The following is a 19,196-nucleotide window of genomic DNA, read 5'->3' on the forward strand; positions in this document are numbered from 1 at the left end:
CAAAAGAAATTTCAATTGTTGTACTATTGATATTTGGCTCCGTTGACTAATGAGTTTGCCAACCACTGTTCTAGCCAATTGAACAAACCGACCAGGATGCCTTTTTACCTCTTGGCTATTTTTTGGGTTCATCACAAACCCTCCATCTTTCCTCTTGCCTTAGCTATAAGTTTTTGTTTGTGCCTATAACATTTTATTTACTTTTGTCATGGCACTTTTCCTTCCAAAACTATTCTTTCTTTATTTCCTGACTAAATTATTAACACGACTACTTACCCTATAGCCTAGGTCACAAACACAGGGGTGATCTTTGGTTCTTGATTATTCTCTTAATTTTCATTCCTGTTTTCAGCAGAACATCCAACTACAAACCAGCGTAATTCTATCATTATTAAACACAATAGTATATGTGGCATACAGAAGTTATTTTCTTAACTCTTAAAATAATCTTGAGATTTTTTAAATTTCCATTATACAGATAAAGAAACTAAAATTCAAAGAGGGTAAGATTAAATGTTAATTTTTTTGTGTGACTTCAAGGCCTGTGCAAAATTCATTTGGCCCCATAAATATTTCTCTAATCATTCTCTTCTCTTTATTTCTCTTTTTTCCTCCCTTTATCATTTTTCTGTTTGGATTATTGCAGCAATAGCTTTCTAACTGGTACAATGCCTCTCTTCTTTCCCTCCCCCAATCTCGTTTTCATACTCTGCCAAATACAAAGCTGTTCATTTTATTCCCCTGCTTAAAATTCCTCAGTGGTTCCCTGTGGCCCACAAAATGAAGATCAACTCCTTATCATGGCACATTCATCATCTGGTGCCTGCTTAGATTTTCAGCATCATTTCCTACTGTCCCTTCCCTGGTCTACATTCTGGCAATGTTGGACTATTTATGGTTACTAGAACTTAACGAGTTCTCTCCAAGCTTTTGATTTTGGGATTTTCCTCTTGCTTGAAGTTCCTTCTCTCCTGGTCTGCCTTTGGGAATCCTTCCTTATCTATTACAATTCATTTTTTTAATAATAAATTTTATTGGGTTTTTACAGAGAGAAAGAGAGAGAAGGGATAGTTAGAAACATCTATGAGAGAGAAACATCTATCAGCTGCCCCCTGCAGACCCCCTACTGGGGATGTGCCCACAACCAAGGTACATGCCCTTGACCGGAATCGAACCCAGGACCCTCCAGCCTGCAGGCCAACGCTCTATTCACTGAGCCAGACCATTTTTCGGCATCTATTACAATTCATTTTAAACAGTATTTCTGTGATGTGGACATTTAAAAATAGTCCTTGATATTCCCTAGAAGGATGAAGAAATATTAGACTTAAATAAGTCCTCTATTTTTTATTTTTATTATTTTTATTATTTTGCTTCTAGGACAACATTTATCACATTGTACTCTTACCTATTAGAGAGTGGAATCCTTAAAAGCAGAATTTTTTTCTTGGCCTCAGGATGAGTATCTTTTAACTCTACACCCTAATGTGAGTTTCTGACATGTATTTCTATTGATCTGCTTAATACAGATTAAGCTGCCAAGGCAGGGACTGAAACAGAGATGATTAGGTGTGATCAGGCAGGCAGGCAAGTAGTTAGGGTCAGTCAGGTGGGCAGGCAAGAAGGTAGGGGCCATCAGGCAGGCAGGCAGGCAGAGGGGTTAGGAGTAATCAGGCAGGCAGGCGAGTGGTTAGAGGTGATCAGGTAGGCAGGAGAGTGGTTGGGGCAATCAGGCAGGCAGGCAAGTGAGTAGTTAGGAGCCAGCAGTGGTCCCGGATTGTGAGAGGGTATCCAACTGCTGATTTAGGCCCAATCCCGCAGTATACTGGCAGTCAGACATTCCCCGAGGGGTCCTGGATTGTGAGAAGGTGCAGGCCAGGCTGAGGGGCACCCCCACCTCATGCATGAATTTCTTGCACTGGGCTTCATAATAAAGAACTAATATGCAAATGGTTGTCATGCCCCCATGCCCTTGTGCCGGGACTGGGAGACCTGAGGCCAGGGGGCCTGAGGCTAGGCCAGGGGACATGAGACCACACCCCTGGCATTGGGAGACCTGTGGCCGTGCCCCCTGCCCAGCGGGGCTTGACGGGGTACCTGAGGCTGCACCCTCCACCTGGCACCGGGGGACCTGAGGCTGTGCCCCCTATCCCGTGAGGCTTGACAGGGATGGGGCCAGCTAGGTCTGGGTCTTGGGTGATTTCAAGGTGCACACGGTGGGCAGAGACTTGACTCTGGGTCCCTCAGTGCGCCCCAGACTCTGAAGGAGGGAGATTTTCATATACATTTTACTAATTTACTTTCATCTCTGACACTTCTATTATAGAGAAAGGGCAAATAGTAATATTAAAATATTTCCTCTAATTAATTTCTTTTTAATGTGCATGAATTTCATGCACCAGGCCACTACTAGCTTCATAAATATTTGACTGACTCTTTAGTGACTAATTGCCACTAAAGAGGCCCCAGGATATATAAGTCTCTCGGAGGCTTGGGCCTGACTTAACTACGATTTGCTGTTGCTCTGAATTAGGGGAGAGCAATCTATCTCATCACTGTTTGGAAGAGCTTGGATTACCTAACATATTTTACCTGAGAGCTGTTTGTTTGAATCAGCTTTTGGTTGCCTTTCTCTTTAGGTATGTATGCATGATAGAGTTAACATAGCAGGCTTGTTATCCTTAGAAAGATCTGCTTACAAGATTGGCCCTTGGCTGGCATCTGAGAAATTGGATTTTGGGAGTGTTCCCACCATTTCAAAACCGATAAGGGTTGTTTACTATGCCTGAACTGTTTATACAAACAATATGATTTATTTTGAGCACTCCTGAAATTTTTGTATGTGCTAGGCAGAGAAATGCCTGCATGACCAGCCCCCAATAAAAACTGGAATACTGATTCTCTAATGAACTTCCTTAGTTAGAAAACACTTTACATGTGTTGTCACAATTTAGTGCTGAATGAATTAAGTGCATTCTGTAGGGCTCCATGGAGAAAAGTCTCTTGGAAGCTTATACTTGGTTTCCTCGACATAACCTCATACGGCTTTTCCCTTTGCTGATTTTAGTTTATTATTATTTTGCTGTAATAAGTCATAGCTGTAAGCACAGTTATGTGCTGAGGGTCTTTCCAGTGAATCGCCAACTCTGGGCTGGTTTCAGGGACACCTGACATAGCAAAAAATTTTAGAAATATCCCAAAGAAGCATCTTTTGAAGACTGTAATCTTCTCACTCTGCTCTCTCCTTGATATTATCAGAACACTCCACAAAATGATGGTTTAATCTGTTGTAATCTGGATGTAGAAATATATACATTAAGGGATAATTATTTCATTTTTGAAAGATTGGAAAATAAGGAACATCCTTACTTGAATTATTATAATTGAATTTAAAAATTTGAGTTCACACCAAATTTTATATGGACATTTTTATTAGATTAAGACACTCTCCTTTGTAATTTTCATAATAGAATTGTAGTGATACTTTGAAATCTTAATTGTGCTTGTCCTGAGAAATTTGTGTTCTAGGAAAGGGATACTATTGCTTCAGTTATTCAGTTATGCGTTCCATTACTGCAAAATTCCTGTGTTGTGTATTTTAGATAGTTTATTTTGACACTTAGATAAACAGAAGCCAAACACATGCAGGCACAGAATTAGTCCCTGAACTTTGTTCCAGGGTAAAGATAAGGCATTTAGACTTCTCCAGTGCAGATAAATACATTATTGCTACTGAAAAATGAATGTTATGTGATTCTTGGGTTGTTTAGATAGACAGTGAAGGTCTTAAAAAATTCCTGCCACAAAACTTAAAGGAAAGTTTATATTCACTCATAAAACCTGCATTTAAGAGGAGTATAGATTAGGCACGAGATTCTGTAAGTCAGTAAAATATCTCTCTCTCTAATTTGTTTACAACATGCATGAAAAATTCACCTGAACGATGTTGTCCCGTTCTTGTTCAGCATTATATTATGTTCTTGCCTTTTAGTTTTTTTTTAATTTAAAAATTTTTTAAAAAATAAATCTTTATTGCTCATATTGTTACAAAAGTTCCTCATTTTTCCCCCCTCCACCAGGTTCCCTCCCCACCCTCTGCCCTTTCCCCACTCCCCATTGTCCTCATCCATAGGTGCACAGTTTATGTTCAGTCTCTTCCCACACCCCCCACTCCTCTTTTCCCCGAGAATCATCAATCCACTCCCCTTCCATACCTCTGATTCTATTATATTCAACAGTTAATATTGTTCATCAGGTTTTTAATTCCCTTGGTTTTTAGAAAATAAAGGCAAAAACTTGTTGATAGTTACACATTCGTTGTTCATAATTTTTATCTTTATTTTCTTCCTCTTCCTAAAGAACCCCCTTCAGCAATTCATATAATTCTGGTTTGGGGGTGATGAACTCCTTTAGCTTTTTTTTATTTGTGAAGCTCTTTATCTGGCCTTCAATTCTGTTCTTGCCTTTAAAAAAAAATATTTTATCGATTTTTTACAGAGAGGAAGGGAGAGGGATAAAGAGCTAGAAATATCGATGAGAGAGAAACATCAACCAGCTACCTCCTACAAACCCCCTTCTGGGGATGTGCCCACAATCAAGGTACATGCCCTTGACCAGAATCGAACCTGGGACCTTTCAGTCAAGATTGATGCTCTATCCACTGAATCAACCCGGTTTTAGCGTATGTTCTTGCCTTTTTAAACATGGACTTAGTTAAGGCATAAATTGCATATGTTTTAAGCTGTACAATTTGATAAATTTTTATAATTTGTAATGCTTGTGAAAGCCCCCACCACAGCTAGCATGCAAAACATTTTCTTTCTTTTTTTTTTAATTAAAAAAAACTAGTTTACTTTTTTCCAAGTATTATTCTAAATACGTGTTTTATAGACAAGGGTCCATATGGGTCATAAATGTACTATAGAAGAAAGTATTTTTATAGGCATTGAAAAGAATTTTTTAAAAAAGAAAACACTAATTTTTATCTAGATGTGGCTGTGTTACACAGGAAGATTTTAGCATTGAAAGTACAAAGACAGAATAACTGGCTTTTCTTGCCACACAAAATATTGACAATCTTCCCTGTAGCCTACTCTTAATTGTTGGTTGGGATGCCAAATATTCGATAGACAGCATACTGACCTCTAGGGCTCCAGTGAACAGACAGGGCTCAAACATCAGAATGAATTCAACTTATGAACAACCTGGCCTTGACCCCAACCAAATCCAAAGTCCAGCCAGAGTACCATTAAAGATAAATACAATTGTAGTGTCACCTTTTCAAGCAAAATATTCTTATCATCCCCCAAAGATTGCACTTTGTAGTTTGTTTCCCCCCCTGCCCTAGCACCAGGCAGCCACTAATGTGCTTTAGATTACTTTGTATTTTCTATAGGTTGTATCATATGATAGACATCCGTGTAGTGTCTTGCATTCAGCACAGTGATATTGAGATTTATCCATATTGTTGCATGTATCAGTAGTTGATTCCATTTACTGCCCAATAGTATTTTTTTTTTTCCTTTTAAAAAGAGGTTTTTATTGCCTTTGGTCCACAGTTGGTATTTCATATTATCTCTTGATCCCAGGGCTCCTGGGTGAGGCTGGTCCCAGGGAGGACCCCTAGTGGGGGTGAGGGGACAAGCGTGGAAGAGGTGGGAGTCTGGGTTGCCCAATAGTATTTTATAGATATATTTTGTTGAACCTGTCACCTGTTCATGGGTACTTGAATCACTGGTATTTCCATCTGGGACTGTTGTAAATAAATCTATTGTATTAGTTTTTGCATGGACATAGAGTTTCATTTCGTTGGTGTGCCATACCCTTTTTTATTAAAAAAATTAATGCTGGTAATCCTTTTTGTCTCTGGCAAATCATAGGAGAAGATAATACATCAATCATTCATTTATTCAACAAACATATATTGAATGCCAGGTGTAATGCAGTGTGCTGAAGACACAGTGGTGCACAAGAACTCAAGCTCTTCTCTCATAGAGCTTATAATTGTTTGAATAAGCCAGGTACATTATAAGTACTAAAAAGTGTGGAAAATGTGTGAAGTATAGAACCCTATGGAACATATGATGGATGTTCTACACTCACTGGTCTGGGTAGATTAGGAAAAGAGTATTTGAAGAATAAATATTAATATAAATAGGAGTTAAGTAAATAAAGCATTCTAGGTAAGGGGAAGAGAGTGTACAAAGGCTCCCAAGAGAAGTGAGGTATTCCACCCATTAGATTTACTTTGTGGATGTGACTTTCAAAGAGTAAGCCTATTTTATGTTAACAAGAATGTTTTATGGGTAATTTTTTCCATACAGCTTCAGGCTTTACTTTTGTGATATTTAGGACTTGTATAGTAGAATTAAATATTCGTATGACTGTATCTCTGAGGAAATTGGCATGTTGAATATACATGGTAATAAGAAAGAGGTTACCCTAGTCAGTTTGACTCAGTGGATAGAACATCGGCCTGCAGACAGAAGGGTCCTGGGTTCGATTCTGGTCAGGGGCATATACCTTGGTTGTAGGCTTCTCTCTGGCCTAGGCCCTGGTTGGGGCTCTGGAAGGAGGCAAACAATCAATGTGTTTCTCTCACATTTATATTTCTCTTTGTCTTTCCTTCTCTCTTCCACTCTCCCAAAAATCAATGGAAAAAATAACCTTGGGTGAGGATTACTATGTTAATTAAAAAAAGAGAGGTTGATGTGAGGAAGAGATAAAGGGAGATGAATGGGATGTGAAAAGGATAAAGTATATGGTTGTATATTTTGGTCTCTTATCTATCACTGATTATTACAACAGAAAGGATGCTCAATTTCACTAGTTATAAGGGAAATGCACATCCAAATCATAATGATATACCACTTCACATCTGTTAAAATGGTTATTATCAGTAAGACAAGAAATAATAAGTGTTGGAGAAAATATGGAGGAAGAAAGGGGAACCCCCTCATACATTGCAGGTGGGAATATAAATTGGTGCAGCCTCTATAGAAAGCAGTATGGAGGTTCCTCAAAAAATTAAATATGGAGTTACCATATGATCTAGTGTTTTTTTTTTCTGGGTATCTACCCCAAAAATTTGAAAACACTTTTTTGTAAATGTGTTTATACCCCTTGGTTCATTGCAGTTTTATTCACAATAGCCAAGATATAGAAATACTCTAAGTGTCCTTCAACTGATGATGATTGGATAAAGAATTGGTACATATATAATGGAATACTAATCCATAAAAAAGATTAAATACTCCCATTTGTGACAATATGGATGGATCTCATCTCAAATATTTAATGACATATTTAGATGGTATTTACTTTGCCACATTTTACTTTGTTTACATATGAGGAATACTACATGAATAATTCTTTAACACAAGATTCCATAGCAAAGCGTTTCTCCCAGTACTAGAAGTAGTGATCTGAGGAAGTTAAGGGGTTTGAATGGTTTGTAAACGGACAATTGTATATGATGGGACACAAATGTATTTTATTTGTAGAGCACATGGTCTTAATGTCAAATTGCTTTTTGTGGATGTCATATTTATTTTTCAAGGAAATTACTCTTATTTTAAATAAAATTTCTGTTAAAATAGAAATATACACAAATATTTATAGCAGTTTTATCTCTAATAGCCCCAAACTGGAAACTACCAAATGACCTTCAAAGCGTGAAAAGTTAAACAGATTGTGGTACAACCGTACCATGAATATTACTCTATGCAACAACTTGGATGAACCTTCAGGAAATTTTGCTTGGTGAAAAAAGTCAATCTCAAATAAATATGTATTGAATTATTTCATTTTTGTAACATCATGAAATAATGGAATTATCCAGTTGTAGAACAAATTGGTGGTTGCTCTTGGTTAGGAATGGGATGATGAAGAGATGATGACTATAAAGTTTTGTTTTAAAAAAAATATATTTTATTGATTTTTTTACAGAGAGGAAGGGGGAGAGATAGAGAGCTAGAAACATCGATGAGAGAGAAACATTGACTAGCTGCCTCCTGCACATCTCTTACTGGGGATGTGCCCACAATCAATGTACATGCCCTTGACTGGAATCAAACCTTGGACCTTTCAGTCCGCAGACCAACGCCCTATCCACTGAGCCAAACCGGTTTTGGCAGACTATAAAGTTTTAACATAAGGGAGTTGTGATAATACAGTTGAGTATTTTGATTGTAATAATATGTGACAGAATTGCATATATTTACATTCACATATACCGATGAGTGCTTGTATAATTGGTAAAATCTGGATAAACTCATTGGATTGTGCTAATGTCAATTTTATGGTTTTGATACTGAACAGTTACTGTGTCAGATGTTCACACTGAAGAGAGATCAGTGTGAACATCTGACTTTTGTCAGTCTCTATTTCATTTAAACTACCTATGAATTTGTAGTTATTTAAAATTGAAAAAAAATTGAATGTAAAAGTAGGTAATTCAAGGACACCTTTGATTTTGAAATATATATAAATACATGACTATATTTTCATGAAAAATCAAATAATATAAGCTTATCCCATCTAATAAAGAGGTAATATGCAAACTGACTGTCATACTATAACTAGATGACTGTGCCCACAGCGGAGGCTGGTTCCCATAATGAGTGATCAGCAGGGACTTGAGGCTGCATGGAGCTGGGTGGGGCAGGAGACCTGAGACTGCACCCTCATCCCTGCCCACTGGGGCTTGATGGGGGACATCAGGCCATGCCCCCCGTCTGTCAGCGCTTTATGGGGGACCTCAAGGTGCACCCCCCACCCCGGCCTGGGCCAGCGGAACTCAAGCTGCACCCAGTGCCCTGGCACCAGGCCAGGGGACCTGAGGCTGTGTTTCCTACTTGGTGGAGCTTGACAGGGGACCTCAGGTCGCGTCCCTCGCTTCGGTACTGGGCCGGGGGACCTCAAGCCATGTCTCCTGCCCCGGCTCCCATTCAGGGGACCTCAGGACATGCTCCCTTCCCAGTGGAGCTTGATGGGGAACATCAAGGCTTGCCCCCCACCTCGGTGCTGGGCCAGGGGACCTCAGGACATGCCCCCTGCCCTGGTGTTGGGCCCGAGGGACATAAGGCTTCACCCTTCATCCAGTGGGGCTTGATAGGGGACCTGAGGCTGTGCTCCCACCAGCAGGGCTTGACGGGGGACCTGAGGCTGTGCTCGTGCGCTCCCCCCCCCCCCCCCCCCCCCCCCCGTGGGACTTGATGGGGGTGGGGCCAGCTGGGTCTGAATCTTGCGTGATTTCGAGGCGTGCTCGGGTGGGCGGGGACTTGATTCTGCATCCCGCAGCATGCCCCAGACTCTGACAGGAGGAAGATTTTCATATGCATTTTACTAATTTTCTTTCATCACTGACACTTCTATTATAGAGAAAGGGCAAATAGCAATATTAAAATATTTTCTCTAATTCTCTTTTTAAGAAAATATATTTTATTGATTTTTTAAAATATATTTTATTGAGTTTTTACAGAGAGGAAGAGAGAGTGATAGATAGTTAGAAACATCGATGAGAGAGAAACATCGATTAGCTGCCTCTTGCACACCTCCCACTGGGTATGTGCCCGCAACCAAGGTACATGTCCTCAACCGGAATCGAACCTCGGACCTTTCAGTCCACAGGCCAACGCTCTATCCACTGAGCAAAACCGGTTTCGGCAGTTTTATTGATTTTTTTTTCAGAGAGGAAGGGAGAGGGACAGAGAGCTAGAAAGATCAATGAGAGACATCGATCAGTTGCCTCCACACCCCCTACTGGGGATGTGCCTGCAACCAAGCTATTATACATGCCCTTGACCGGAATCGAGCCTGGGATCCTTGAGTCCGCAAGCCGATGCTTTATCCACTGAGCCAAACCGGTTTCGGCTAAGTCTCTTTTAATGTGCACAAATTTTGTGCACTGGGCCACTAGTTTGGCAAAAAGGGGAAAGAGCAAATAGTTAATGTTTTCAGAATAAGCATTTTTTTCTTTTCTCATAAAAGGAAATAAGTAGTATTTTTTATTATATGCATAACACTTATTACAGATTTATGTGTATACTGACAGTTAACTGATACAGATATGATCAAATTATGCTATACCTTTACACTGTACTTTCTCGGTAGTGTAGCAAGAAGTGGGAAATTCAAAACAGCTGAGTATTCTAGACATGTTGCATCTGTTTCTGGGAATTAAATGCTGCATATGGTTAGTGAATACTGATTCAGTAAGCATATGTAAACAAAAATGATTACTTCTCAGTAATTTGTCTAGATATGAGAGGGAAAATAACATTGCCTCTACATTCATACTATATTTACTGTATTATTTATTGTAATATGGTAGAAGGATGAGATGATTATTGCTTAGATTTTGGTAACATTTGAATGGGAATGTGCTATTGAATACAATATATGTAGATATGAAAACTGTCTGCTCCTAACACTGTTGGGGATTAGTACTATATAAAATGAGTTAAATAAACCTGATCTTGCTCTTAGAACAAATGAAGTCAGCCTCTGGCTTGGTTGGGGAGGCACACATGTTAACAGATAAAATATAATGCTGAAACATATATGAGTTAAGTTTTAGGGACGAAGAGCACATCACTTAATAGTCTATAGACTTTACCGAAGAGCAGGAAAAATGACATTTTGGATAGTGGGAACATTATAGTATAGGTAGGAAAGGCCTTGGCGTATTATGTGGTGGGAACAGAGCATAGAGAAGTGAGATGAATAGCAAAGGTACGTTACCCATTAAGACTGTAGGCATAGGGACGATGATACACAGTATTAGTGGAGATCCATGAAAGTTTTAATTTCTTTTAAAATCAGAAAGGAAAAATGGACTTTTGAAAAAGGTTGAAGAAGATGTTTTAGTATATAATACTAATATATTCTCTTTATACCACTGCATTTATAAATTAAAAAAAACAAACCCATAATTTTCAATAGTTTTTATGGAGGAAGGGACTTACAAAAATAGAAGTTGCCAGGCCTCAAAAAAGTGATCAAACATCTCTATTGGCAGAAGCCGGTTTGGAAAGGTCCCAGGTTCGATTCCGGTCAAGGGCATGTACATTGGTTTTGGGCACATCCCTGGTAGGGGGTAGGCAGGAGGCAGCTGGTCGATGTTTCTCTCTCATTGACGTTTCTAGCTCTCTATCTCTCTCCCTTCCTCTCTGTAAAAAAAAAAAAAAAAAAAAATCAATAAAGTATATTTAAAAACACACACACACACACACACACACACACACAAATCTCTATTGGATATCTTCCTATATAATAAGGAGCAAATATGTAATTAAAATGACTATCATAACCGTCTGGATGATCTTCCGGAGAAGTTGGGGCTGTGAGGCTGAGGCAGCCGGGGCTGTGAGGGCTGAGCCCCTTGCATGAAATTGTGCATTGGGCCTCTACTATATCATAAAGGACTTTATATGCACATTGTAGAGTTTGGATTTAATTCTAAGAGCATCAGGGAGCTAACATATTTTAAGCATAATCAGCTCTGTCTTTTATGATGATGCCTCTATTAGCAATTTGGATGAGATTCTTTTTAGTTTAACGTAGTTATGTTAATCAAAGTTGATTTAGTGCTTATTATAACCAAATACCACCTGTTTAAAATGAGAGCAATTAAAAAAACAAAAACCCATCTCTAATCAGTATACCTGGTTAAGGATATCCCTTAAAAGAGCTCATCGACCAGACTTGATTAAATAAAATTTGTCTGGCTAATGGCAAATTTAGAACACTGACTTGTAAATGATCAGGTTTCTGCATGTGATCTGTGACAATATAACGCTAGGCTATCCTGTTTCTTGTACTCTTTGTTTTATCCCTGCTTTTCCTACATTATTTATGAAGAATTCAAAACTTTGTATAGAGATATTGCTAAGACACATTCTACAAATAGCATTTTAAAAAGCTACAAACACTGTTTTACAAAATAAACTTTCTTTGTTTTGACCAGGGAAGTTTAGTTAGAATAAGAATTTGCTGAATCATAATTTGGAAAGTTACTCTTAAAATATCACATTATAATTGACCTGTACTAATGTCACTATCATAAAATAATTCCTGAAAAATAGGCTGAAGTTATTTTAAGAAAAAAATATATTTTTAGTGAAAACTGAGGATATCCTATATAATAAAAGCCTAATATGCTAAGTGTCTGGTCATCCAGTTGGCCGTTCAACCAATCAAAGCATAATATGTTAATGTAATCCAACTGCTTGCTATGACATGCACTGATCACCAGGGGGCAGACACTTAACACAGGAGCTGCCCCCTGGTGGTCAGTGCACTCCCACAGGAGGATTGCCATTCAGCCAGAAGCCTGGTTCACAGCTGGCAAGCACAGCGGCAAGCACAGCCTCTCCTGCCTCTGTGGCAGCACTAAAGATGTCTGTCTGCCAGCTTGGGCCCACTCCCCGTGGGAGCCATCAGTTGGACATCCCCCAAGGGGTCCCAGACAGCAAGAAGCTAAGCCCCCTCTTCTCCCTGAGTGCATGAATTTCGTGCACCGAGCCTCTAGTTAAAGATATAATTTAGTCTCCTCCAATTGTATTTCTATTGCTTTGATAATCAGTTCAGCTTATTTGGGAGCGGAGCAAGGGAGAGGGAAACACAGGAGAGCCCAGTATCCCAAAGGGCAGCAGATGCAAGCTCAGTCGATTTGCCTTCATTGCTCATCCCAAACATGGGAAATGTGCTTGTGTCCGCATTGCCAAGAGGCTCAGGCTCTGCTGCCAAAGCCCAGCAAGGCCAAGGCTGAAACCAAGCCCCAGGCTATAGGTGCAGCTGCAGCTCAGGCTCCCAAAGGGGCTCAGGCTCCCGTCCCCAAAAGTGCCCAGGCTCTCACTCTTAGTGCCCAGCCCCCCCACTAAGGCTCCACAGTAGAGGCCTCTGACTGCCAATGTGAGGACAGAAAGACTGGCGGGACCCCTGGGCTGCTGTCTGCATGGCGCTGGTGTCCTCCTGTGCTATTTGTACAGATAAACCTGAGGCAGGATCTATCAAAAGAAAAGAAATGGAGTAGGCAGGGAAAGAAATTATGCCTCATAGGTATGTTTTTTCACATTACAGAGTTTATGTTTATAGTTTGAATCTTTTAAGTATGAATTTGTGTTGCATGTACTTTGTATGTAGAAATATATTTAATTTTTATAATTTGATAAAATTTGCAAATTAGTGGATAATCTAAGGAAATACTGGTATTTAATGTATAAGATAATCTAAAATATAATTTAGATTGTCATTAAAGGAAATTGAATAAGTGAGTGCATGTGATAAAAATATGGTAGAATCATAATTAGGTTAATACCTTAGAATTATTTTTAGTATATTTTCTGGACATTTAGTTGATATTAATATCTTCTAGAAGACTTCCTGAAGTGGTTTTAAATTGTTGAAATCAAGTCACATTTATTTTTCAGTAATTATCATTTGATTAATAAATTTAGTAATTATTGTTTGTGTCCAAAAAAACCATTAGAAGGTACTTAAGAACTCTGTATTATCTACTTGTGAATACCCTATTGGTCTAGCTCCGTGGTCGGTAAACTGTGGCTTGCGAATCACATGCAGCTCTTTGCCCCTTGAGTGTGGCTCTTCCTCAAAATACCACGGCCTGTGCACATCTATTTTGAAGAAGTGGCGTTAGAAGAAGTTTAAGTTTAAAAAATTTGGCTCTCAAAAGAAATTTCAATTGTTGTACTGTTGATATTTGGCTCCGTTGACTAATGAGTTTGCCAACCACTGGTCTAGCTCAACACTTTGAAGGTGCTTTCTGTTGTAATATGACAAGGCTAGGAGTCTAAATTGGCTTGGGCACACAGTTGTGTCTCTTTCATTCTTTCTCCAGAGTTTGGTCCTTAGTTTTTTGGGTTCAGAAACATTTTAATGAATCATCTCCAGTCCTAAATAAGGTACTAGTGAATTAAACCACACTAAATAAGATACATCCAAAATGAAGAAATAAATCAGAATGTGCATTGGCCAAGTGTAATAATTCTGGCTAAACACATTAGGAAAGTCTACTTTAAGAAACCAGCTGTTGCTTTTGAAAACCATTTACTTCTTTGGTATTCTCAGTAACGTTGGTAAATATTTGTTAGCTGATGAATTATGTGGCAAATGTTCTCTTGAAATTAGTTAAATTAATTATGTTTATGAAAAAAAGAATTGATTGGCATTGAAACTAAATTTGGGTTATCGCTTCAATATAAGGGATATATATTGAGCATTTCTTCTTCTGGCTATCAAATTGATATTTTTAAAAACAAAAAGTCATTTACTTTTAATCACTTGAAGCCGTAGCTTCTTTAAAAAATCAAAAATTTTTATTGATCGAGACCGAAATCCGGGCATGTGCCTTTGACAGGAATCAAACCTGGGACCCTCCCTTCATGAAGCCTGCAGACCAAACTCTATCTACTGAGCCAAACTGGCTAGGGCAGTAGCTATAGTTTTTAAAAACAAACATGGATGTGAAACACATCAATCGGTTGCCTGCAGCATGCACTCCAACCAGGGTGGGATGTGCCTTTGACCCGGAATCGAACCAGAGACCCTCTGGTGCACAATCCAACACTGTAACCATAGAGCACACTGGCCAGGGCTAGAGCATGGATATTTAAATATATATATATATATATATATATATATATATATATATATATATATATATATATATATATATATATATATATATATATATATATATTGATTTCAGAGAGGAAGGGAGAGGGAGATAGAAGCATCGATGATGAGAAAGAATCACTGATTGGCCACCTCCTGCATGCCCCACACTGGGGATTGAACCTGCAACTCAGGCATGTGCCCTTGACTAGAATCAAACCTGGGACCCTTCAGTCCGCAGGCCGATGCTCTATCCACTGAGCCAAATCAGCTAGGGCTATTTTTTACATTTCTTTATTCAGACATTAAAACTATTTAATAGGAGAAAGTGGTAATAACTTTTGTAAGAGGGGAGTTGCTTTTGGAAAATGAATTTTCAAGTTTACTTCTTATTTGGAGGTTACACATTAATGGAAAGAGAGAAGTTATTAAATAAATATGAAACTACAAATTTATTTCACCCTTGTTAGGAATTGAGTAGGGAACTTTACAATGCTTTTTAAAAAGACTCTTAAGATTTTACATAATAATGTTTTGCAAATTTTACCTTAAAATTAATGTCATTCTTTTATTTTCTTTAATTTAGCTTCTCAGAATCAAGAACGTCTATGTGCATTTAAAGATCCTTATCAACAAGACCTTGGGATAGGCGAGAGTCGAATCTCTCATGAAAATGGAACCATATTATGCTCAAAAGGCAGCACCTGCTATGGACTCTGGGAGAAGTCAAAAGGGGACATCAATCTTGTAAAACAAGGCAAGTACTACTTTTCTTACATGATATAACTTTGTGTTTTATAAAATTGAAGTTTATCTGAAAAGCATTAAAACTCTCGCCTGGAAAACAGTAATTTTTTTTTTTAAGAAAAAGTTTTTATTAATTTAAGCTTAGATCCCAATCCCCCAAAGAGAATTCAAATAACAGGGTTAACTTAGGTGTAGAATCCTCCCTCCCCCCCAAAAAAACCCCCATCTAAGAACCATTTTATTTTTTTATTTTTTTTTTGTTCCCATCCCACCCTCTGCCCTTTCCCCATCCCTCATTGTCCTCATCCATAGGTGCACAGTTTATGTTCAGTCTCTTCCCATGCCCCTCTCTCCCCTTTTCCCCAAGAATCGTCAGTTCACTCCCCTTCCAACCTCTGATTCTATTATATTCACCAGTTAATATTGTTCATCAGATTTTTTTTTTTTAATTTCCTTGGTTTTTAGATTCACTTGTTGATAGTTACGTATTTGTTGTTCATAATTTTTATCTTTATTTACTTTCTCTTCTGAAAGAACCCCCTTCAGCAATTCATATAATTCTGGTTTGGTGGTGATGAACTCCTTTAGCTATTTATTTATTAGTGAAGCTCTTTATCTGACCTTCGATTCTGAGTGATAGCTTTGCTGGATAGATTATCTTTGACTGTAGGTTCTTAGTATTCATCACCTTGAATATTTCTTGCCATTCCCTTCTGGCCTGCATGGTTTCTGTTGAGAAATCAGCTGACAATCGTATAGGTGCTCCTTTATAGGTAACTACCTGCTTTGCTCTTGCTGCTTTTAATATTCTTTCTCTGTCTTTTGCTCTTGGAATTTTAATTATGATTTGTCTTGGTGTGGTCCTCTTTGGATTCCTTTTGTTTGGAGTTCTGTGCGCTTCCTGGACTTTTAAGTCTAATTCTTTCACCAGGTGGGGGAAGTTTTCTGTCACTATTTCTTTCAGTATGTTTTCGATATCTTGCTCTCTCTCATCTTCTGGGACCCCATAATTCTGATGTTGGTTCGCTTGAAGTTGTCCCAGAGGTTTCTTACATTATCTTCAACTTTCTGGATTCTCTTGTCTTCTTGCTTTTGCGGAGGAGTGTCTTTTGGCTCTTTATGTTCCAAATCTTTGACTTGATTCTTGCTATCTTCCATTCTGTTTTTAGGACTCTGTATAATATTTTTTATTTCAGACAATGTATTCTTTATTTCTTGTTGATCCCTTACCATTTCTCGTTGATTCCTTATTAATTCTAATTGATCCCTTTTCATATCCTCATAGGTCTTATCTACCTTTTCTATGAAATTCTTGAAAAACCTTATAAGCGTAGATTTGAACTCTATTTCCAGTCGCTTTTTGTCCTTCATTTCTTTCGTTTGTGATCTATTTCATTGTCGCATTTTTGCAGCTTCCCTGATGGGGCGGAGTTTCAGGGTGGAGCCTACAGCCGTGGCTTCTGTCAGCCCCGCCCTGTGCGGCTCCTGAGTCTCAGGGTCCTTCAGTACTCGCTGCAAGCACCTCTGAGAGAAAGGTGCCCTCGATTTTCGCCTGCTATCAAACACTCTAGGCTCTCCCCCAATGAGCTGGGGTTCAGTTCAGTTGGAAGTGGGATTGGAGGTGGCATTCAGAGCAGTCTGGAGCCCCAGTCTCCTTCCCGCCAGGGCAATCCCGTGGCACAGCCAACCGTCCCTTCTCTGAGCACAATGTGCGTGCCTCCGGGACCTCCTTTCGCCGCTCCCCCGGGGTTCCGCCTTACAGCCCAGCTCCCTATGGATGAGCCTGGGTCCCTGGGGTCTGGCCTAGAACTGGGGTTCAGAGCAGTTGGAACTGGGGCCCAGCACAGTCGGAGCTTTTATCTCATTCCGGCTAGGGAACACCAGCCAGGCACTCAGCCTCCCTCCTCTCCGGCTCCATCCGCTCCGCTCACGTGCTGCCTGTCTCTGTACCTTAGGCTTTTACAGCTCCTCCGCTCTTCCTTCTGGTTTTCTCCTTGCTTCTCGTTGTAGAATTTCCAGTCAGTCGACTTTCCTGTAGTTCTGGGTAATGTCTATTTTATATTTTAGTTGTATTTTATTGAAATTCTTGTGTGCGGCTGCGGCTAGGTGTTCACCTGTGCAGCCATCTTGGATTCTCCCTGTCATCCGGAAAACAGTAATTTAGAACTATATATCCATGTATATAGTCACTCGCAAACCCAAATTTGTAAATGGACTTGATTTTTAGATGATTTTAATAATATATTTTTTATTATAATGATATTATAATAATATAGCCTTATTGTATGAAATTTAGAAAATACAGGAACCTAAGAGAAATAAACACATACAATTCCATACTCCTAAGAAAATTTTTAAACTCTATTAATTTATTCTATTAGGTGTGTTTTCTGTGTTCCTCTGTGTTTATACATGTGTGTACTTTTTGTTACCCAAAGTTAGGATAAACTGTATAAATGATTTCACACCCAATTCTTTTCTTTTCATTTATTTATTTATTTATTTATTTATTTATTATTTATTTATTTTAAATCAATCTTTATTGTTCATATTATTACAAAGGATCCTCATTTCTTCCCCCCTCCACCAGGTTCCCACCCTACCCTCCGCCCCCTCCCCATCCCCCATTGTCCTCATCCATAGGTGCAGTTTATGTTCAGTCTCTTCCTCCCTCCCTTTCCCCGATAGTAAATCCCTTTTCAGATAGTAAATCAGTTACTTAGCATTTTCTCATATCAATAATACCTCCACATGCCCAATGATACATTTCACACAAAAGACATTTCCAAATAGGTCAACCAGCCTCATCCAGGCCCCACCCAAGGCACTCACAGATCAACACCCCAGCGCTATACTAACTCAACACATCCAGATCTAAGCCTTCATCACTTGATTCAGCAGACCCTCAAGTTCCCACAAAAGTTTCCAGCATGTCTGAGATGCAGCCTTGGGCCGGGGGCAGGCGAAGAGTGAGCTGTTCCGGGCCTGGCTGCTCCGGGCCTGGCCTCTGTTGCTCTGGTTTGTTCCACAACCAGCTGCTCCGGGTCTGGTCACTGCCGCTCCCGACCTAGTTGCTCTGGACTTGGCTGCTGCTGCTCCGGGCCTGGCCGCACTCGACCCGGCTGCTCTGGGCCCGGCTGCTCCAGGGCCGGCCGCTCCGGGCCTGGTCGCTCCCAGCCTGGCAGCTGCTGCTCCGGGCCTGGCCGCACCAGACCTGGCTGCTCCGGGCCTGGCCGCTCCCAGCCTGGGAGCCGCTGCTCCGGGCCTGGCTACTCCCAGCCTGGGAGCTGCTGCTCCGGGCCTGGCTACTTCCAGCCTGGGAGCTGCTGCTCCGGGCCTGGCCGCACCCGACCCAGCTGTTCTGGGCCTGGCCGCTCCCAGCCTGGCAGCTGCTCCTCCGGGCCTGACCACACCAGACCCGGCTGCTCCGGGCCTGGCTGCTCCCAGCCTGGCAACCGCTGCTCCGGGCCTGGCCGCACCGGACCCGGCTGCTCCAAGCCTGGCCGCTCCCAGCCTGGCAGCCGCTGCTCCGGGCCTGGCCGCACCAGACCCGGCTGCTCCGGGCCTGGCCGCTCCCAGCCTGGCAGCCGCTGCTCCGGGCCTGGCCGCACCAGACCCGGCTGCTCCGGGCCTGGCCGCTCCCAGCCTGGCAGCCGCTGCTCCGGGCCTGGCCGCTCCCAGCCTGGCAGCCGCTGCTCCGGGCCTGGCCGCACCAGACCCGGCTGCTCTGGGCCCGGCTGCCCCAGGCCGGGCCGCTCCGAGTCTGGCCGCTCCCAGCCTGGATGCTCTGGGCTTGGCTACTGCTGTTCTGG

At 40.6% G+C, this 19,196-nt stretch overlaps 1 protein-coding gene across 1 annotated transcript in view; it reads left to right on the plus strand.

The window, feature by feature from the left end:
• Nucleotides 1-19,196, plus strand: part of BMPR2 (bone morphogenetic protein receptor type 2) — a 104,410-nt gene that overhangs the window by 33,973 nt on the left and 51,241 nt on the right. The window contains exon 2 of the mRNA XM_084893178.1: nt 15,224-15,394. Coding sequence (XP_084749304.1) covers nt 15,224-15,394 — 171 coding nt within the window. The remainder of the gene's footprint in view (nt 1-15,223; nt 15,395-19,196) is intronic.

This window comes from Pipistrellus hanaki, assembly GCF_964339955.1.
Source record: "Pipistrellus hanaki genome assembly, chromosome: 8".
Lineage (NCBI taxonomy): Eukaryota > Metazoa > Chordata > Mammalia > Chiroptera > Vespertilionidae > Pipistrellus > Pipistrellus hanaki.